Source organism: Garra rufa, chromosome 14 (assembly GCF_049309525.1).
Source record: "Garra rufa chromosome 14, GarRuf1.0, whole genome shotgun sequence".
NCBI lineage: Eukaryota > Metazoa > Chordata > Actinopteri > Cypriniformes > Cyprinidae > Garra > Garra rufa.
The window spans coordinates 31,881,792-31,905,139 of record NC_133374.1 but is presented as its reverse complement, the minus strand read 5'-3'; the positions used below and the strand labels follow the sequence as shown (position 1 = coordinate 31,905,139).

The following is a 23,348-nucleotide window of genomic DNA, read 5'->3' as shown; positions in this document are numbered from 1 at the left end:
CAGCTTGTCGGCCTGATTATGCGTGTGACTGTCTGTTTAGACAGGCTTCTTCACAGTAGTTTGACAGGAAACAAATTGTAGTTTTCATTTCTGTTGGTATTAATTATATACTTTGAAATTGCTTTTGTCTGCTGCATTTTACTGTCCAAAGACCCATTCAGAGGCGCTGTATTGTTGTTCTCTAGTTTGATTGTGTTCGCTATGGAGTTGTTCATTACTGGAAACTGATGGGACTTAAACAGTCAGCCAGCAATGGGTATTTTTCAGATAATCTTTTATATTATGTCTTAGAAAAGTAAACGTCAACTTTTTGACACTTGAAAAATTCAGAATGTAGCTTGAGAGATGTTTCTGGCTTCATCCAACACTCTAACTTCTATTTTCAATGTTGTACTAGTCTTCCTTACATATCAAAGGTCAGATCAGAGGCTTTGGTAGCACTCAAAAAACAGTCTTCTCGAGAGTCCTGATATAGCCGTAACCTTTTAAAAAACAGTCTTACAAAGCTTAACATTGCACATCACTCAGACTTTAGTGTATGGATTCCTCTCTCCAATTTTAACAGTATTCTTAGCCTATGCGCAGGTCAGGCCCAAGGCCGGTGGAATGTGACCTATTTTTAACAGTAGCCTAAAGCTCAGAAACCTTGTGGAGTTTAAACCTTGACAGTCCCTTAAAAGACTAAATTGCCCTTTAATGAAGCTTTGGGATGCTCTGATCCCTTATGATTGCCCCCTCTCACTGAGTTAACGGCAACCCACTGTTACAAGTAAGTGCGAACTTCACGCCCTTTCGGCCACTACATGCTGTTTTTGGATTAGCTGGCCTCCATCTCTTAGATGATCTTTCTTACACCCACCAGCCAGACCCCCATGCACCCTCTTTCACTATTCTACTCGTTATATAGGCAAGTGGGCCATGGTTGAGGGCAAGTCCAGGCATATCCCCATCTATTAGTGACTGTGTCTTGACATGAACGGTAGGATGAAGTCGTCAAGCCTGCAGGCTACATGCTAGCCTAGCTTTGGCTTGATGGACTGTATCATGACTTAGCCAAACATGGTCTTGGGTGCGAACTTGTAACTTACCTTTGATTGGTGGATGCTGGAACATCTGCTTTAGCGGTCTGTTATATATGTCTGAAGATACATTAGGAGTGCTATGGGTGTCGGCAAGATTGTAAGTTGTCCCATTTGAAATTTTTGGTTTCAGAAGGCCGCCTCATCTACTATGCATTGAGATTTTTTAAAATTCATACAGATCTAGACTTTATAGTGGACAAATGAGGATTTCAAGGTTTTAAGTTGGCATTTGAGACATTTAAAATACGTTGTGTATCAGAAAATGGTTTTATTTCTGTTATAAATTATGGTTATTGTCAAATTTAAGACTCAGAGCAGTTGGTGGACAAGAAGTGTTTAGAATTCCAGAAAGACACGAACAGTTATTTAATCCTTGAACGTCTGCTTGAAGTGCTTGAATTTTTATTAGTTGATTTTGTATCAACTATACTAGCCATCTGTTCGCATGTTTGTGATATCTATGATTTGTTTGTTGCTGCATTAGCTCATCAGGGGGAAAAAACAGGCTGATTTGGCTCTCATCTTTAGCTGTTGTAAATTTCATTTTGTTCACAGCGCTAACAGCATGCTGAACATGGAAAGACAAAGCAATACATGGAATTACACAGCTGGGACAGATCAAGCAGATGTGGCTCTTGCGCTGGCGGCAACGTGTGTGTGTGTGTGTGTGTGTGTGTGTGTGTGTGTGTGTGTGTGTGTGTGTGTGTGTGTGTGTGTGTGTGTGTGTGTGTGTGTGTGTGTGTGTGTGTGTGTGTGTGTGTGTGTGTGTGTGTGTGTGTGTGTGTGTGTGTGTGTGTGTGTGTGTGTGTGTGTGTGTGTTTTTTTCAGAGGGCCAGGTCCCGAAGAGCTGAGGAATAATGAGCACTTCCTTAATTAGACTAATGACTTTCACAATTGGTCATGAACCAGCAAGCATGGCGTCACTTGTCATGTTGGTGACCCAACAGAATAGATGCACTGATTTTTAATTTTTTTGTCCCGGAAGCTGGAGTCACCACCTGGTTGTGCGTGTATGTGTGTGTGACACGTGGGTCATTGCTGATCTGTAGCCAGGCAGCTGTCATGGCTATTTGTTAATGATTTCTTTTTTCTTGAGAGCTCTCGAGTGTTTCTCTACTAAAATTAATTTTCAAGCTACAGCATCTATTCTCACGCCTTTTCTTCCTCATTGTAACTTCTTGGAATTTAATATGGAAAGCATTACCATGGGTGGCACTTACAGCAACCTGTTCTTGAGCATAATTACATAATTACCTGCCCTCTATCAGCATGAATTATATAATTACTCCCTCATAGCTTACTAACTGATAACCACATCTGATGGGCTCAGAAAAAAAAAGTTCATTTGAAGTCTTATTGGATGAATGTAATAAAAATATATCTTGGTTATGTTTCATATGACTTCTCGAGCAGTGCAAGCGTAGTATTTAACATATAAAATGGAGATGATGTTTCCGAGTTATGTTAGAGGAGATGGTCAATGTTTAAATAAACATAACGCTGCCCCACCCACAGCATTGCATTGCTCACTGGCTCTCGGCCTTGTTTTACTATAGTGGGGGAGTAGAATGACAAATTCATTTTTGACATTTCAGGCTTTTTCTCTAGGTAAGCTAGCATACCTCACTTTTGTGTTTGCTATATTGCTATAAGTGTCCAATGATTGCTGGCTAATCGTACTAGCAAAAGCTGTTTTTGAGAGAGCTATACAAGCATGATTCCATTGGTCTTATAACTGATTCAACATTGACTGGCATGCCAAGGCTCAAACTTTGATACCTTTTTCCACTCCGATATTAGGTGTCAGAAATTCAAATGAAATGTTAAAACTCTTACATGTTTTGTGATTTCAAGAATGGTGGCTGATACATGGAAGCTATTTCACAGACCGCGGAATCATTACATTTGGCTCAGACTGTGACAGTGACATCTGCAAATGCAATTGTGTCGCTTGTGATCGCTAGATGTTGTGCTTTGAGAGCTGTTGTCAGCACATTTACCTAGTCTTGCCTCCCAGGTGCTGCTGTTGATCTGGGAGACGAAGGTCTGTGGCTTCTGCTGTGCCTGTCCTTGGCATAGGCCCAAGTCATTCTTTCTGTTTAGATGACTATGACAATCTGGGTTTGTCCCAACTCAAGTGCTACAGTATTTATAAAAAGACAAAAATATATAGTATAAATGTATAAATAGTGAATGTAATGTGTTTACTAAACGAATAGAAGAATATATATCAAAAGGGTAAAGATCGTTACACCTTTTGCAGTATTCTGTAATTATAGCTACACATTTTTTGGTTCATATCTGTGTTTGGCAGGCTTGGGATTTCAAGAACAGTGTAAGGGCTTCTGTGAGCTCTTGTCATATATTATCTGGAGGTTTCTGTCCTTTTTGTAGATTTCCACAGGCCTTGACTTAATTTGTTTTGGTATCCACATGCTTTCACCACTCAGTTTATACATCAGACATTTCCTGTTTTGAATCTGTTTCTGAATTTGATTCACAGTATCACTCTGTTTGAAATGTTAATGGAGTTGTTAATTTTTCTTATAGCAAAAACCTTTTGAAAATGATTTTTGAGACTGTGGAAGGCAGCCAATGTGCAGTACTTCCTATTAAGGGCCATTTTGGGTTTCCCTGGTTGCCTAATTAAAACTGTATCTCTGAAGCACTTATCACAGCTTTCATCTGTGCGTATATGTTTGTGTGGATTTAGGGATTAGAATGCAATGCCTTGTGGGGTTGAATCAATTAAAAATTTTGGGCTTTGGTATGATACTAGCCTCTTATACCTTGGTATTTGATGCCTTTAGGTTATGCATAAACAACCCTGGGCAACTGATGAAATGAAACTGGTGTTGCCAAAATAATCAAATTAGTCATTCATCTTGATATGAAAACCTATAGGTTTATAGTCATATTAGGTCAAATTTGAACAAAATTAGTTGTCGTCTAAGTAGTCTTAGATGTTTAAATGATGAAAATGTGATGGATGTTTTTTTATTGTTCTTTGTATCTATTTTGTAGTTCATTTTCTAATTATATATTCTGTTTTATGTCTTGCAGGGTCAGATCCAGGTTAGACGAGCCTGACGCCTACAGTATTCAGTATTCTGTGTTGGAGTGCCCCTGAAGAGAGGAGATGGGCTGGAATAAAACCACCTGCAGCACACCCGCCTAAGTCCACAGGGACTCCCTTCCCCACCCTCAAACCCACTCCCTTCTTCCCCTTCTAAACCTCTTCCAAAATTGTGAATGGCCAAATGACTGTGGATTTCAAATTTGATCATTAAAGGGACTGGACATACTTGGCCCTGCATGGAAAAAAAACCCTAAAGTAACTTTCAGTATCTTTAGAAATAAATAATTTGCCAAGCCTGCAAGCATTTGGATGGAACATCACCCCAGCAGCTTTCAAACTAGAGCTTCTGGGAATGGCAAAATGAGTGCTGTCAAATGATGATGATGGCAAAAAAACAAGATGCCCGGGCACCAACCTACAACCTTGTTGTGGTAGGTTTGTCCGGGACTGAAAAGGAAAAGGGGCAATGTGGGGTAGGCAAGTCCTGCCTTTGCAATCGCTTTGTTCGCCCCAGTGCTGATGATTTTTATTTGGACCACACATCTGTTTTAAGCACAAGTGACTTTGGTGGTAGAGTGGTTAACAATGACCACTTCCTGTTTTGGGGCGAGGCGGTACGAATGTTGGAGGAGGGCGCTGATTGCCGAATGCATGTGGTGGAACAAACAGAGTTTATTGATGATCAAACGTTTCAGCCACATCGAAGTACTGCCTTACTGCCCTATATCAAGCGGGCAGCTTCCAACAAACTAGCCTCTGCTGAGAAGCTTATGTATTTCTGCACAGATCAGCTCGGACTGGAGCAAGACTTTGAGCAGAAGCAAATGCCTGAAGGCAAACTTTTAGTGGATGGATTCTTACTGTGTGTCGACGTGAGCAGGGGAATGAACCGAAATTTCGATGACCAGATGAAGTTTGTCACCAATCTCTATACCCAGCTAGCTAAGACCAAGAAGCCAGTTGTACTTGTGTTGACCAAGTGTGATGAAGGAGTTGAGCGGTACATTAAAGACTCTCACACCTTTGCCTTGGCCAAGAAGAATTTACAGGTAGTTGAAACCTCAGCACGCTCTAACGTTAATGTTGACCTCGCCTTTCTTACCTTGGTGCAGTTGATAGATAAAAGTAGAGGGAAGCCCAAGATCATTCCATACTATGAAGCCCTCAAGCAGCAGAGTCAGCAGATAGCATCTGCTAAGGACCGTTACGAGTGGCTGGTAAGCCGCATTGTGAAGAACCACAATGAAACATGGCCGAACATCAACCGCAGAATGCAGACATCCCCTGAATACAAAGAGTATGTCTTCCTTGAGGGTACTTCCAAGGCCAAGAAACTATTCCAGCAACATGTGCACAGGCTGAAGCAAGAGCATATAGAAAAGCGGCGTAGAATCTATTTCAGCACACTCCCGCAGGCTCTCAATTCCTTGATTTCAGACCTGGAAGAGATTGATCACCTGAGCTGGTCAGGAGTACAGAAAGTTATCGAGACCAAGCGAGAATTCTCCCAATGGTTTGTTGTGCTGGACGACACACCTTGGGAAACTACACCACATATTGACAACATGGAAGATGAACGCATTCCCCAGGACCTTTTGGAAACCCCTGCAGCAGAGCATATCTATAAGGCTCACTTAGAACACTTGCGCAATGAGAGAAAGCGGGCAGAAATGCGATGGGAGTTCAAAGATAAACTTGCGTCTTCAGTATTTGTTACACCTGGCAAACCTTTTGAGGAAGCTCGTAGCTTCATTATGAATGAGGAGTTTTATCAGTGGCTAGAGGAGCCTGAGTACCTTGATATCTATAAAAAATACCAGAAGATCATTATTGACCAAGCCAAAGAGGACTTCCAAGAACTTTTACTGGAGTACTCCGAGTTGTTCTATGAGCTCGAAGTTGATGCTAAGCCCAGTAAAGAGAAAATGGGTGCCATTCAAGAGGTTCTTGGAGATGAGCAGAGGTTCAAGGCCCTGCAAAAGCTTCAAGCTGAGAGAGATGCCCTAGTGCTCAAGCATATCCATTTTGTCTACCACCCTACTAAGGAAACCTGTCCTAGCAGTCCACATTGTGTGGATGGCAAAATTGAGCAACTCTTAGCCCTCCGTTTTCCTACTCGATATTCCTGTGACGGGGGCTCAAAATCACAGTTTGGTGAAGGAAAGGTTGATAGAATTAATCTTGTGATCCTTGGCAAAGATGGACTTGCAAGAGAGTTGGCAAATGAGATCAGAGCACTGTGCACCAATGATGAACGGTACCTGCTAGATGGAAGGACTTACGAACTGGCTCTTCGACCTATAGAAGGAAATGTACGCCTTCCAGTGAACTCCTTCCATACTCCCACTTTTGCCCCACATGGTTGCCTCTGCCTCTACAACTCAAAGGAATCCTTATCCTATGTTGTTGATAGTATTGAGAAATTGCGAGAATCAACCATAAGTCGAAGGGATACTAGTCTAGTTCAGCTTCCCTTATCTCTTCTGTTGGTCACCAAAAGAGGTGTTGGTTCAATTTCTGACATTGGAGGTGAAACGGCACAAAGCCTGATCCAACAAGGTCAACAAATGGCTGGCAAATTTCAGTGCAGTTATTTAGAGCCTGCTTCTCCAGGTGTGGGCTATGGTCGCAATATAAATGAAAAACATTTAAACCAGATACTCAAAGGTATGTTAGACACACGAAGACCCTCAGTTAGTCTTGGGAGTAGCTCTCCACCTTTGCTACCTGCACTTGGAGGTTTCAGAGACTCTCAGCAGAGCACAGATGGTGACTTGCGAATCGTAATGTGTCTGATGTGTGGAGATACTTATGATGTCGACCAGCTTCTTTCACCATTCTTGCTGCCCCAGCACTGTCGGCCATCTTCCAATCTATCCAGTGGAACATCGGTTTTGTTGGAATTATCTGTTGGTGGCCAAAGGCAAAGCATTGATCTTGCTGTTCTATCTTACCACTCATCTTTTTCCTTACGTAAAAGCAGATTAGTACATGGTTACATAGCAGTGTACTCAGCCAAACGGAAGGCTTCCATGGAAACCGTTTGTGCCTTCCTTTGTGAAGTCCAGGACATTATTCCAGTGCAGTTGCTTGCTGTTGCAGAGAATCAATCAGAACTTGCAGACTCTGAGGCAGTCCGAGAGCAGCTTGCCCAAGGGGAGGAACTGGCCCATGAAATTGACGCCCGTTTCAGCTCTGTAATCTGTGGACCTGGTGGGGTGGTGGGAGGCTTGCATCGGATAGACCACTTCCAGCCATTCTTTAAAGAGGTAGTGGAGAAGAAAACCATTGTAGAGGCAACATATATGTATGACAACGTTGCAGACAATGTCACCAATGAGAACGTTTCTTCACCTCGATGTGGCTCCCCAAGCATCACATTGCTAGATTCGGAGGATGACATTGAGCCCTCCCCACCTTATCCTACCCTAAGGGAAGATGGCACTTTGGCCCATGGTGGAGGTTTCAAGCTCCCAGACCTAGAGGGTGATGCCTTCTCGCTCATCTCTGACATCACCACTTTTGAAAACAAGCTGAACAACAAAGTCCCACCTCAGGTGCGACCAAAGCCCAATGTCACCTTCGACATTCCCAAAACCTCAAACATCAGTTCATACATGGACCTGACCATACACGGACCTAACAGGCGCTCGTTACCGTCAGTCACCTGGCCACCAGCAACTGAAGGTGGTTATGATCCATCTGACTATGCTGAGCCCATGGACGCAGTAGCAAAGCCCCGTCCCACGGAGGAGGAGAATATTTATTCTGTTCCACATGACAGCACACAGGGCAAGATCATCACTATTCGCAATGCAAACAAGAGTCATTCTAATGGTGCAGGAAATGGATCAGACAGTGAGGCCGATAGCAGTTCATTGGAACGTAGACGGAAACTATCTGCTCTTGGTGTTAAACCTCGGCTGTACCGTGAACGCTCCAAGCGCCTTGGAAAGTTTAGCAGCTTCCGCACAAGCTTCATTGGCAGTGATGATGAGCTTGGAGGTCTCCCCAAGACTAAAGAGGATGAGCTTGGTCCGCAGAAAGGGGACAGTTCGTTAAATGAAGAAGGCGAGGACCCAAAGAGGAGGAATCTCTTGAGAAGTCTCCGGAGAAATACCAAGGTAAAGGTGTGCTGTTTTTTTGTTACATACATTGTACTTCAGAGCACATTAATACACATTTATGATTTGTACTTTACCAGTTTGAAAATATGACAATGCTTGCGCTTAGCTTCATCCAGGATTAGGGAATGACTTTGACCCATGCTCTAAATGCAAATTACAGCCTTGGAGCAGTAGCTCGATAGGCTCTGTTTTACTTAATTTTCAGAAAGTAGATCTGAGAAAAGACCCAGCTGTTTTTTTATGTTTCATGGATCCACAGACTTTAATCCTTTAGTTTATCTGGATGCCTAGATGCTAGTCTTCGGTCAAGTGCATGTCCATCTTTTAAAGTGTTTAACTAAGACAAAACAGATTGATATATAAGTCTGACTCTTTTACTAGGTGGTTGGGTGCTGTTCACTTGCAGCTGTCTGCTCTTTGCTTTAATAGTTCCTATAGTTAAACTTCTACATCATGGTGCTAACAATGCCTAGTAGGGCTGGTTTGGATAAAATTGTCTGACAAATGTAAAATCTAAATGATTTCTTGCTGGGAATACTATAATAGCCGTCCCTCCCATAATACACTGTATTCACACGAGCAGAAATTTCAGTGACTGCTGTTCTCATAGAGCATGTGACAGCCTAAGGGCATGTGAAAGGATTGAGCCACCAGACCTTCTCATTGCACAGCAGTGTCTTTATTACTTCAGTGGGGTTAGATTGAGGCCATTGGGTTAAATCACCTTGCTTGCATCAATTGCCTTATGGGATTGATGCATAAAGCAACCCATAAAAAAGCACAGGAGCCCAGTAGCCCCAGGGGTCTGTACTGGTTTAAGCTCTGTTCAACAAAGACTGTCCCTTTTTGATGTTAAAAGAGTTTGAATAAGCCTGTATCTGTGTACCATCCCATCTTAGCGCTCTCTCTTTCTCAGTATGTTCAAGGCCGGAAATGTTCTCTCAGCCTTTAAAATCTCCTCACCCAACAAGTGGAATGTTTTAAATTCCACCGTCACCTAGTTCCTTTTTAATGCCCCCTTTAACCTTGCATCAGCAACTGGCAAGTGAAAAGTTGCATGGTGGAGATAGTTTTCCACCACTTGCAAATACTTTGTGAAAAGTTTGTGAGATTAGTGAGGCTTAACATAACCAAACATCAGATTCATTCACACTGTAACACTAGAGTGTCCTGTCATGTCTGAAATTGCAAATGGGTGGAGTAGCAGTTATAAACATGATGTAGCTGGTTTTCTTTGTGTGCCTTGGTCTGGTTTGCTGTGTGACCTGCATTGCAGGGTGAACGCATTACTTTTGCGTAACATTGCCATCACAGTAATACTCCCTGTGAACTGTAATTGGAGCACAGATTCTTTACCGAGAGCTTGCAGAGGGGAGGGTGGTAATTATGTAAACGTCTATTGAGAGGAGCCAGTGGGGATTTAGGTGAAATCTGAAAATAAGAAAAGGAGTAGAGCAGTGGGAAATGTAGGGAGAAGCAAAAAGAGAGAGAGAAAGGAAGGAAAATGTGTGAAAAGCAGAGCTTTGACCTGCGGATGTACCAGGAAGCCGGGTAGCCTTCTAGCTCTAGAGCAGAAAGACTCTGGCCTAATAAGCGTCATAGCTTTTTCTCTTGTCTGACAGTACTGCAGACACACTAGCCAATGAGCCATGATGCCCTGCTGCAGAGCATTGTGGGAAGGCATGAGGAGGGGAGGGATATCTAAGCAGTGTGTCCTCCTGCAGAACTCCAAACTCAAGTCAAACACAATGTACCACATTGTTAGAATAATGCGAATGATTTGACTTCCTTTAGGGACACCTATATGACACTTAAAATTATTTGAATTTCATTGCATAAGATACAAAATATAAAACCAAGTGTCAACAAATGATCAAACATTTTCTCTGAATTACTTCCTGTTTAATTGTGGCTGAAGTTTAGCTATTGTAATTGTACCAGCAAATAATGTGTTCCTCTCCTGTCCAGCAGAAAACGCGGCCAAAGGCTCGCCAGTCGTCGTTGTCCAAACCTCTTGAGAGTAACTATTTTGGAGTTCCCTTGGCCAACGTTGTTACACCGGAGCGGCCCATTCCATACTTCATCGAAAAGTGTATCCGTTACATTGAGACTACAGGTAAGCAGCACAGCCAAATTCTGACTTTGTGTTGTTACTTCGGAGTGAAGTATTGAAGTTAGCTAGATGCTAACGTTTGCATGCAAATTTAAACAGTGTGTGGCAAGAAGTCTGTGGTGTAAAAATGGCAGTGTTTCAGACTCAAAAGAATGTACAGTACATACTTTGTGTACAGTATATAGTGGATAGATAAGATGAATTTAGATACAATTACATATAATATTGGCTCCCTGGCAGTAGTAATCGTAGCAGTCCTTGTTTGTGCACCTGCATCTCATGCTGGTTGATGCTGGATTGATTAGTTTAACCAAAAATGTTCTGAAAATGTACTCACCCTCAGGCCATCCAAGATGTAGATGAGTTTGTTTCTTCATCATAACAGATTTGGATATATTTAGCATTACATCACTTGCTTACCAGTGCATCCTCTGCAGTGAATGGGTGCCATCAGAAAGAGAGTTTAAACAGCTGATAATACTGACGTATTGACGACACCTAAAATGTGAATTGTTTACATATGAATAGCTTTACAGACTTACAAATGAATCCTTATGAATATTGAAATCCTGGCATTAACTTATTATATTCAGTTGTCATATCAATAGCATTATGTTTTCAGTTGCATTATTAAATGAAGCTTACTTATTTACTTAATACAAAATGCTAACATTTCATTCTGTGTGATTTCTGCTGTCAACTCGTTTCAATGTTAAACAAGACTACACTTTAATCCCTTAAAATGAATAACATTTCTGCAATCGTTTAGTCATTACTTTTCATGTAATCTTTACTTTGTCTGCAGTGGGACCTAAAAGGCATTTTCTCTGACATGCTATGACTGATAATAGAACCGTAAAATACACTAAAACGCAACATAATTACAAAACAATCAATTTTATTCATGCACTGTAATCCAAATCTTTAGAATCCATTCAACTGTGAGGAGCAGAACCAAATCCAAGTCTTTATTTGGCGATCTTCATCTCCATCCTGAGCAGTGACTATGAGCATCAAAACCCGCTCTGACGCACTCGTCACAAATTTAACAGTTGTCGATTCAAAAAACTTTTGCGACAGGTTTTACGGTAAGAAAATTGGACGGCTGCTTCGTCACAGATTACGACATGCCGTTTTTCCGGTGAGGTGTGTTTGAATGAGGAATGCGCGCCTTCATGGAGCGGATTGGGACAATAATCTGGATAATAAAAATTTCAGAGATTAACAATTTAAATCCTGCTGTGCACCTCATACAAAAACATTTTTGCAAAAAAAAATTGCATATTTCGGTCAATCACGTTTTATATCTTTTTATATTCACAAAAAATTGGGTAGGTTTAGGTTTGGGGGTAGGTTAAGGGGTTTAAAAATCTAAATCGCTTATTGATAAAATGATAAAAATGCATTGATTAGAATTATAATTTAATGATATAAAAGGTTTGTAAATACTTACAGATAAAATGCGTAGCCATTTTTACATTTTAAACATTTAAATACGTCCATATTGTACATTTCAGCATCATTAAAAACATACAAAAATGTATGTTTTGTGCTTTCTAAACATTACGTACTAATACCTACGTATAAACAATGCGAACAGGCTGTCTATTCATAGTATTGCTTTCCCAAGGTAAATCTGAATTAGTAGAGAAATATGCAGTTTACAAAGTGTAAAATGTTCAAGACAGTTCCAAACAAATGTGTTGGTGGATTTTGATGTGAAAGGACAACAGGGGATGACCTTTTTCACTAGAGAAAGTCTCTGTTTGGACTCTCATTCTGATGGCACCCATTCACTGCAGAGGATTTATTAGTGAGCAAGTGTTGTAATGCTAAGTTTCTCGATTTCTAATGAAAAAACAAACTCATCTACATCTTGGATGGCCTAAGGGTGAGTAAAACATTTTTGGCTGAGGGATTAAAAAAGGCACGCCAGCAACTAACACTTGAGGCTGAAATTCAAATCCCATTTAAATCTGTGCTTAACCTCAGGTAGTTTGCTTATCATATTTGATTTAGGTCTGAAACTCCTCTAAAACCAGCAAACCAAACCAGCCTGGCCAGACTGGGAGACCAGCTATTTACCTTAGGCTGGTTTAAGATGTTTTTTGCCAACTGTACCTAACCTGTATGATCATTTGAACATTTTAAATGAGCCCACAGAGCTTAGCATGCGAATAAGAGCCTTTTATATTTAGCAGTACTATAATGCTATGCAGGTATGCGCACTTGTTAAGCGTGTATCTACGCAGCTATGATTTGATTTGGCTCGATAGCATTAGCGCCATTAGCTTCCAGGGATTAAACTCACCTACTGAGAGCAAGTGCATTTGCTCCGGCTGGTGTTTTCGGTAGTGCTGAGTGTTGGAGAACACATCAGTATTCCCTCTGGGATGCATCTGTCCATCTGTAGTTCAGATGAAGTCAACCCTGCGCAGCCTACTGTATAATGAGCCCCTGTTAGTCAAATGCTGGCATGTTCATGGATGCAGATATCATAATTATGGTACTTTGTGCATCACTCAAGTGATTTATGACTGTATTCTTACTACTGGATTATAGTACATAGATAAAGCAACTAAAACTACATGCCTTTATGTATTACGTACTGTACATGCATGAAGTATATGCATTTCAGATCCCTGAAGATAGCACTCAACCCCACCCTTTGGATTGTGTGTGAACCACTAGGAGGCAGAATGGAGTCAATGGCTGTGTCATTAATAGTTTTCTTAATTCAGCTCCTGATCTTTGTCCCTCATTTCCATTTCCTCTTCACCCTGCCCGTCTCCCGCCTTTTTTATGTGTGGTTGTGTATGTGTGTAAGCTGCCAAGCCCCTTGCGGTAATTTTCTGCCTGATAACTCCCTCATTGAGATCAATATCACATAGCAGAAATGGTGAACAATCTTTCAGGCTCAGCTCTTTTTTTGTGCTCTGTGGGTGGAACTGGATTCTACAACAGCCTACAGCATGATTTGCTGATAGCACCCTCAGAGTGAACACTAGAGAATACTCAGACAGAGTGCCTTACCCATCAAAACAATACAACCTTATCGGAATTACGCCGAATTGCTTTTACAAAGGCTTGTCAGTTTGACATGTCAAGCAAGTCCTGCTAACAGCTACTGTTAAGATGTGCTTAGTCATAGCGGCTTAGTATTGTACATACAGCAACGCTGTGTATCTCACCGCCTCATAAAAGCTAAATTTACCTCTAGCTGTATAAATTTGCGACTGGCCAGTGAGGTCATATGAAAACAGCTAGGCGGTTTATAAGGTCAGCTATTTCGATTTAGTTTGAATAATTTTTTATAGCTATTTTATAGCTGAAAGCAAAATCAAATAAGTCAAATACTAAGCAAGTGACAAGGTATGTGCAGGTTCAAACCAATGTTGACTAACTAATTTAAAGTATAGTAGGGGAGAGTGGGGACGGTTGCAACACTTTTTGCATTTCCTTTAGTTTCTCAGAGACTGTTTGTATTAGAAAGCCGAAATTTTAATACAAAAAAGCCGCATCTGTCAGCTACTCACCCATATTGCTGCAACATGTGTACATTATAATATACGTACACTTTACACTTAAATAGACAAAGTGAAACGTTGCAACCGTCCCCACAATAGGGGACAGTTGCAACATTTAATAAAATGAAATCATTCTTAAATATAATTTTGCAATTTCTTTATTTTATTTGTTCACAGTCACGGTCTTCAATAAGGTAAATTGGCTGTAAAACAAAAAAAACAAAAAACAAAGAATAGTAAATTAAAAACATTAAGTAACAAGTAGATTTTTTACCTATTCACTTAAAAAAAAGGAGATAACTATCTATTAAAGGGGTTCATTAGTATTATCATTATAAAATTACAATTATGTAATGTTATGACAAGCTTTTAAATCAATATTGTGGTAAGGGACAGCATGTTGGGATGGTTGCAACAGTGTGTTGCAACTGTCCCTACAGTGATAGCCATGATAAAAATTGGTATATTAGCTTGACAACATATCATTGGCACACGCTAGCTATGCCTATTAGAAACTAAGAACGCACAGATTAAAATGTTATGTTTTTACAATTCGTCACACAAACAACTTAGACACTATGACCAAAAATCTAATCTTTAAAGAAAATGATTGTGGGTAGAAGGAATGATCACATGTGACTGATCTCTTCCAGGAAGTATGAGTGGCCAATAAAGCATGTGCAGTATGAATATTATCACTGTATCTTATTCCTGCTTGAAGAAATAAGCAATGTTGCAACTGCCACATTTTGCAACTGTCTCCACTCTCCCCTAAACTCTACCCTTCAAAAATTTAGGATCGATATGCTTTTTTTTTTAATGTTTTTTTTAAAGAAGTACGCTGCCAGTCAAAAGTTTTTGAACAGTAAGATTTTTAATGATTTTTAAAGAAGTCTCTTCTGCTCAGCAAGCCAGCATTTATTTGATCCAAAGTACAGCAAAAACTGTAAAATTTTGAAATGTTTTTTTACTGTTTAAAATAACTGTTTTCTATGTGAAATTTTTTAAATATGATTTATTCCTGTGATTTCAAACCTGAATTTTCAGCATCATTACTCTAGTCACATGATCCTTTAGAAATCATTCTAATATTCTGATTTGCTGCTCAAAAAGTATTATTATTATGTTGAAAACAGCTAAATATAATTTTTCAGGTTTCTTTGAACAGCATTTATCTGAAACCGAAATCTTCTGTAACATTATACATGTCTTTATCATCAGTTTTGATCAATTTAAAGCATCCTTGAGAAATGAAAGTATTAATTTCTATAATTTCTCCAAGCTTTTGAATGGTACAGTGTTTACAGATATTACAAAAGCTTTTTATTTCAGATAAATGCTGATCTTTGGATCTTTCTATTCATCAAAGAATCCTGGAAAAAAACATACTCAAATGTTTTAAATATTGATAATAATAATATTAAAAAATGTTTCTTGAACAGCGAATCAGCATTATATGAATACATATAGAATGATTTCTGAAGGATCAGTGACACTGAAGACTGGGGTAATGATGCTGAAAATATATCTTTGATCACTGGAATAAATTGCATTTAAAAAAAATATACAAATAAAAAACAGTTATTTTAAATAGTAAAAATATTTTACAGTATTACTGCAAATAAATGCAGGTTTTGTGAGCAAAACAATATCACTGTTCAAAAACTTTTGACTGTTAGTGTATCTTGTGCTTAATAACACTCTTAAAAGTGTTGCTTCACGATGCCATAGAAGAACCTTTTTGTCTAAAACGTTCCATAAAGAACCTTTAACATCTGAAGAACCTTTCTGTTTCACAAAAGGTTCTTTGTAATTTTAAGATTATAAAAAGGTAAGCAAGAAATGGTTCTTTAAAGAACCTTTGACTGAATGGTTCTTTGTGAAACCAAAAATGGTTTCTTTAAATGCATCGCTTGAAGAACCTTTTGAAGCACCTTTATTTTTAAGCGTGAAGGATGCATTTATTTATTCAAAATACCGTTAAAACAGTAATATTGTACACTATGATTGCAATTTAAAATAACTGTTTTCTATTCTAATATATAAACATTTCTTCTTATTATGAATGTTTAAAAACAGTTGTCCTGAATATTGAATATTAATATTGTCCTTGAATATTTTTGTGGAAACCGCAATAAATATTTATCAAGGTTATTTGATAAATAGAAAACCCAAAAGAACAGCATTTGTTTTAAATATAACTTATTTTACCATTATAAACGTCTTTACTGTCACTTCCTTTTAATTCAGTGCATCTTTGCTGAATGGAAATACTATTTTCTTGACATAAAAAAGTATTGACTCAAATGCCTAGTCTAATTCACTTAATTAATTTGCTTAGTTCATACAAAATAAATGTCTTTTTTGTTTTATTATTCACCCTCATACTTTTATGAAACTTTTTTGTGAAAGCTTCAATTCATTGTAGAGTGACCAGCACATTATTCAACATTTTCTCTTATGGTGACAGGTTCTCATTTCATAGCAAACTAGTCAAGTTTAGTTTCTTTATATATTTCTGGAGAAGTGTTCCTATCATTTTCTCATTTCTATTTGTGTTCGATGGGGCAGAAATGAAAACACAGTCACCGCCTGTTACGTAACCTCAGATTTATATAGTTTCTATAGGGATCCATTTCCGTCCCTTCCGTTATGCCCTCTGTACCAAAAATACTTGTGTTCCCCTATTGTTCCTCTCATTTCCTGTTCATTCTTCTAGGTAAACCTGTCTCTCATTTAACTTCTCTTTCCTCTCTATGTCTTCTCTCACTCAGTGAGTCCTTTTTCTCACTGTAGCAATGGGAAGGTATAATAAATGAGTGTTTGGATGTTTTAGGACCACTGGGGTCACCATTTCCACATTATTCACTGCGTCTTATAGCTGCAATCACCTGAGCAGCGGTAGGACCTGTTCCAAACTATGGGAACAGGAAATACTGTATATAGTCTCAGCAAACAGGACAGCAACTGTCTGTTCAACTGTAACCCGTCACTCAGACCCTATTTTCAATAAAAATCAGATTGTGAAATGGTTCTGGCAGAAACAGCTCCAGTTATAAAGACAGGGAAGGAGGGAACATGACAGCCGTTGGAGGAGGAGAAGTGCTGAATTGGCTGATACTGGCCCCGGAGGATATGCTGAAGATGATGGCAGGAAGCGGCAGGGGTTTGTTTGGACATGTTGCAGGGTTAGATGTGCATTAGGAGGGCTCTAAGCAAAAAGGTCATGGTGAGTTTCAGTTAGAGAAGCCCATGAGGCTCGAAGTGCTTTCTGTTTTTTGAAATGTCTTAACATGGCGTTCTCTGGACGTTGCTAATGGACTGAGCGTTCAGTATGAAGGCCAGTAGATTGAGAGTGATGGACAGGGAATGACATGAGAGAAATTATATAATGAACTGGAAATATGGTGACTTCCTTGTATTGTCCTTGACTGTCCTTCAGAGGGTGTTGCTCTTTCTTCCTCATATATTCCTGTGGCTTCTATTCATGTTTAATGTTTTTCTTTGGAAGTCTTTAGTTCGAAAGTACATTTGGTTTAAGCTATGAATGGATCGACTTGTTCTTTTGTACTTTTTGTCAGTTGGAAAGCTCATCTGAATGAAGTTCATTAAGGTTCATTTGAACAACTGGCTTGTAAAATGAAGATCAAAACTTAAGCTATATACACTTATTTTACCAAAATAAGAGGGATCATACAAAAAGTATGTTATTTTTTTCTTTAGTACTGACCTGAGTAAGACATTTCACATAAAAGACATTTACATATAGTCCACAAAAGAACATAATAGTTGAATTTATAAAAATGACCCTGTTCAAATATTCACATACACTATTTTTTTAATTTAGTGATAGTTGTTCATGAGTCCCTTGTTTGTCCTGAACAGTTAAACCGCCTGCTGTTCTTCAGAAAAGCCCTTCAGATCCCACAAATTCTTTGGGTTTTCAGCATTTTGTGTATTTGAACCCTTTCCAACAATGACTGTATGATTTTAAGATCCATCTTTTCACACTGAGGACAACTGAGGGACTCATATGCAACTATTACAGAAGGTTCAAATGCTCACTGATGCTCCAGAAGGAAAGAGTGCATTAATAAAATGCATTGCTAAGAACTTCATTTGGACAAATTTAAAGGGGATTTTCTCCATATTTAGATTTTTTGCACCCTCAGATTCCAGATTTTTAAATATTGTCCAAAATATTGCTCAAATATTGACCCTTATGACTGGTTTTGTGGTCCAGGGTCACAAATGTGATAATTACGAACAGCCTATTCAAGGAAATTTTTGTGATATAAAAATTAACACCATAATGTTAACCACAACAAAGTGAATTTAAAAAGCCTAAATGTTTGCTATTCGTCTCTAACAAAAAAAGTAATATGAACATAAAAATTAATTACAGATTTGTACTGTTTAAATGCGCTAGAAAAAAAAAATCTATCAATAAGTGTGTACGGTAACACATTTTCTTAAAGCCTTTATGTATAATGCATTATAAAGGGTTATTAAAGGGTATAATAGATTATAATTGTTCATAATGTGCATACATTATATCTTGTTGTAAATATAACCAAAATTTTAAATGCATAATGTAACAATGAATTGATAAGTGCTATAATGTATTAATTGTGGTTACAATTACTCGTGACATTGTACAATGCATTATAAGGTGCATTGCAAGGCATAATTAATGCATTTAAACTACGTTTATAATGCATTATACATAAAGGCTTTAAGTGTTACTGTATGTGCATAAACAGATAAACAAGTTCATAATTAAATAAATGACTAAACAAAAAAGTAAATTAAAGTATATTACTACATAAGTAAATAACTATAAATATGCATATTACTAACAATACAGTTGAAGTCAAAAGTTCACATACACCTCACAGAATCTGCAAAATGTTAATTTCAACAAAATATGAGGGATCATACAAAATGCATGTTAGTTTTTATTTAGTACTGACCTGAATAAGATATTTCACATGAAAGACGTTTACATATAGTCCAGAAGAGAAAATAACAGTTGAATTGATAAAAATGACCCCGTTCAAAAGTTTACATACATTGAACCCTTTCCATCAATGACTGTATGAGTTTGAGATCCATCTTTCCACACTGAGGACAACTGAGGGACTCATATGCAACTATTACAGAAGGTCTGAATGCTTACTGATGCTTTTTGAATTTGAAGATCAAGCTAAATTCAACTTATTTTGCCTTCTGGGAAACATGCAATGATCTCCTGTAGCTGCTGAAGGGCAGTACTAAATGAAAAAATATGATATTTAGGCAAAATAAGAAAAATGTACACATCGGCATTCTGTTCAAAAGTTTTCACCCCCAGCTCTTAATGAAAAATTAAGTTTTAATATATTTATGTTAAGAAATGTACAAAATATGTTTATGGAACATTGTCTATACTTAATATCCTAATGATTTTTGGCACAAAAGAAAAATTGATTTTGAATTTTGACCCATACAATGTATTATCCATTGCTACAAATATACCTGTGATACTTTTGAATGTTTTTTTAATCACATTTGAGTCTATTATTAATAGAAACATTGAAATGATTGGTAGACTTTGTGGATTTCTCAGACATCCAGACATCAAAAGTAGAGTTTTATGATCGGTGCAAATCTATAACGCAATTTGAAACTTTTGTCAGAAGTGTTACGGTCCTTTTCTCGCCTTTTTCTTTTTCCCCTCATGTTCTTACACTCTGCCATAAACACACCCTTTCTCTCTTCACATATTTCCCTTCCTGCAGCTCCACAGAAAAGCTTTTATGGATAATTGATCAGGAGAGGTGAGGCAATCAATGCGGTCTGCCTCGGCAACGCGCCGACTCATTTCCGAGAGTGTCTCTCTGCCTCTCACCCTGTCTTCCTCTTTATCGATGTACTTGTTTTCTCTTTTCTTGAGTAAGATGGGCCAAGCCGAGCCGTACTCTGGCTCTTGCCCTTCGTCTGCATCTGCGGGGCACAAGACGCAAGCTGCTCTCTGCCTGTGGCAGAGCTCATTCTTCATGTACGACTGATAAGTCAAACAGTGAAGATCTGACAGCCAGAGTGTGGTCGGACAATTAGCAACCTCAGATATAAATTAAATATGTGTAATGCGTTGTACATTCTGAGCGGGAGATAACGCCATTGTTGGCTCTTATCAAACTCTGAGACTGTGTAAAATGAATGGAGTGCAAAACTCATTAATTAATGTCAACTCTCTCTCTCACACAGGGTTGAGCACAGAGGGGATCTACAGGGTGAGTGGAAATAAGGCCGAGATGGAAGCAATGCAGCGGCAGTTTGACCAGGGTGAGTCACGTGACCTGTCTGTCTTTCACTTTCTTTTTCTTTTGATCTCTCTCTTTTCAGTTTATATTTAGTGTGCTTTATTGGCATGACAGATACGTATAAATAGAACTAAATCTAGTGCAGCTAAGTAACATGCAGTGATGTTGCATTTAGAAACTGTGAAGTAAAACGAGTTGAAATACCAAGGAGGGAAATTAGTAAGGGTAAATTGAAACAAGTCAGTATTCGAAATGATTCAAGTCAGGCACGAATAATGCATTTAAATGCTAATCGGCCTCAGCAAAAGAAATCACATTTTCCCATTTTGCATCTTGCAGTGTGAACTGAATGTGATGAAGTCCATACACCACAATAGAATTTATATTGTCTTTGTTAGATGCACACAAAAACAAACACAGACTTACATGCAAGCATGCCAATGTAGTTCAGTTTGAGAACAAATGAGTCGATTCTTTTAATGAATCGCACAAAAATGTTGTCGCCGAAGCTGCCATGGCAGTTTTTAAATAAATATGAATTGTGTCACAATGCAATGATAATCATGATATTGAATGAAAAATTAAATACTGCCGTTGTGATACTGCCAAAATATAAATATAAATACTGCCAAAATATAAATATCCAGTGACAGTAGCAGTAACCCTATGATTGATCCTGGTTGTAATAGAGCTGGGGGACATGACTTAAAGGCTGTATCAGCGATTTCTAGCCTAAAACATAAGTGTCAATTTCAGCTTACCTTTCTTCAGGATCCGCTCGCTGACTGCCCCATAAATTGTCTGTGAAAAAACCGCGTCTCTCTGGTCAGCCTAGGGTCCGAGATATGCCAAAAAAACAATCGGTACTACCAACCTTTCCACACAAAAACAAACAGTGTTCCAACCAATCAGCGTCAGGGATTTGGTGTTGTGGACGTTCGCTCCGCCTCCCTCACATCCCTGCACCAGTAGGAAAGTCCACAACACCAAACCCCTGACGCTGATTGGTTGGAACACTGTTTGGTTATCTGTGGTGTGTTGATAGCGCCGATTGTTTTTTTTTGGCATATCTCGGACCCTAGGCTGACCAGAGAGACGCGTTTTTTTCACAGACAATTTATGGGGCAGGCAGCGAGCGGATCGTGATGAAAGGTAAGCTGAAATCGACACTTTATGTTTTAGGCTAGAAATCGCTGATACAACCTTTAAAAAAAAAAAATCTAAATCTCGATTAATTTACCTCGATTACGATTAATGATGAACAATTATTTTAGTTTTATTAAGGGTTTAATCATGTAGCGCCAATTGTTAGAATGGTCAAGCATCAGCATCTACGTAAAACTGATCGTGTAGACCAAACCGCAAGTCGTAGAGACTAGAAACTTGGAGGGATTGTAGTTATCAAACTGCATACAATGTCACCAAGGCTCTCCCCAATCAGCCTGACGGGGACACTACAGCGATCAAAAGTATGAAATCGCCCATAAACTCCTAATCCGTCAGTCACAGGCTCAAGTCTTATGTCATTGGAATCCTTGGCTCACTTTGGACAACCGCATGCCTCAGATTCGATCGTGAGTCTTGGCTAAATTTTTTGAAAAACCTACTTTTGCAAACTAGTCCTAGGTTTTTCACCAGTGAGTGAAAATCAATAATTATCTTAACTTTTGACTCACCGTTGTAAAGGGATGCCAAAACGTATAATAAAAAATAATTGGCCACTATTGGTGAATGAACTTTGAACACCTATTAGACAAGGTTAACAAAGGCTAATCAGAATGAAACTCAGTGGGCATGTTTGACTCATGTCCCTAAAGGAAAAGAAAGAAATCGACCATCCGATATTTGTATCATATAATAGAACTCCTCATTCGGGACAACTTTGCCTCTAGAACCACTGCTGTCAATCAAATCGTTTGTTAAATGAAAAACTAATTTTGCAAACTAGTCCTAGGTTTTTCACTCAATCTGGAAAAAACACTGCAGTACAATTCTCTGGACTCTCTAGGTCCAAAAGTGTCGAAGTTTACCCTTTGGGAAGCTATAAAGGGGTTGTTTAGCTTGTCCAAATGTACCCCAAGTCATATAAAGCCTAAAGAGAAGCTCAAAACTTCACTCTGACATCATCAACCTGCACTTCAGTTTCTCAAAAAACTTTGTCTAATCAAATGCTCTCTAGAATCCTAAGCATCCTACCCCGTACACTATAAATAGACGCTGAAGCTGCAGCTGAAATTGGTCACTTGTTCACAGAATTTATACTTTCTGTATAGTGAATGGCACATAGTGCACTACTTAGGAATAGAGAACAATTCAGAGAGTGTAAATATGCTTTCCACTGGGGCGAATGAAGTCTGATTTTGCACTGTGTCAGCAAACCGCTCGAACCACATTCACCCCAAAAATGTATTGGACACATTTGAATTCTACACTGAATGCTATTTTATTTCTAGATGTTGTAATATGATTGAGATTGTGACTGTCATACGCTGTCAAATGCGGCTGTACCCACCTCAACAGCTCTGCCCTAAGCTGTGATATAAACAAACGCTAATGGCTATTTAAAAAAAGAAGGTGGGACTGCTAGATATGTCCCGCCCTGTCTTTCTGTTTCGGTTGAAGTTATGTCAACACATAGAATAAGGCTGCATATTTCAAAGCACTTCAGTGGACCTTAAATACTGTTTGACATCCATCAGAAAATTGAAAAATAAAGATGACTCAGCGTGTAGCTAGTACTGCTGCACTAAATCATGTCAGATGAGATGGCAGACGAAAGCAAGACACTCTATCTTCAGCTGAAAAAGTTTGTTCAACAGTGTGGGAGTTTTTTGGATCCTTTAAAAAAATACAGGGTGTTAGCTGTGCTGATCGACAGTTCTTTTCAAAAGTTCTTGGTCACAAACTCTTTCTGCTTCTCTACATTGTGTTTGAAAGTGACAACATTTCTGTAGATATCGTTATAATGCTGAAATATAATAATTGTGTAGTGAATATCTGATATCATGAAAGCCCCAGTATGAATATGTCAAAGCCTCCCGTCCCCTGTCTCACTCTCACTTTTCTTTCTGTCCACTTTACTAATTGAAAAACATATAAATAAACCTTTAGAAAT

General features: G+C 38.8%; 1 protein-coding gene across 2 annotated transcripts in view; it reads left to right on the top strand.

Annotated features, from left to right (window-relative positions):
* The first annotated feature begins 4,150 nt into the window (after positions 1-4,150).
* Positions 4,151-23,348, top strand: part of arhgap35a (Rho GTPase activating protein 35a) — a 37,723-nt gene continuing 18,525 nt past the window's right edge. The window contains exons 1-3 of one of the 2 annotated variants that reach the window (XM_073817569.1): positions 4,151-8,285; positions 10,260-10,404; positions 20,178-20,255. In XM_073817569.1, the coding sequence (XP_073673670.1) occupies positions 4,536-8,285; positions 10,260-10,404; positions 20,178-20,255 (3,973 nt within the window). In that variant the 5' untranslated portion in view covers positions 4,151-4,535. Of the gene's footprint in view, positions 8,286-10,256; positions 10,405-20,177; positions 20,256-23,348 lie in introns of both variants that reach the window. The other variant, XM_073817568.1, reaches the window with a different exon arrangement.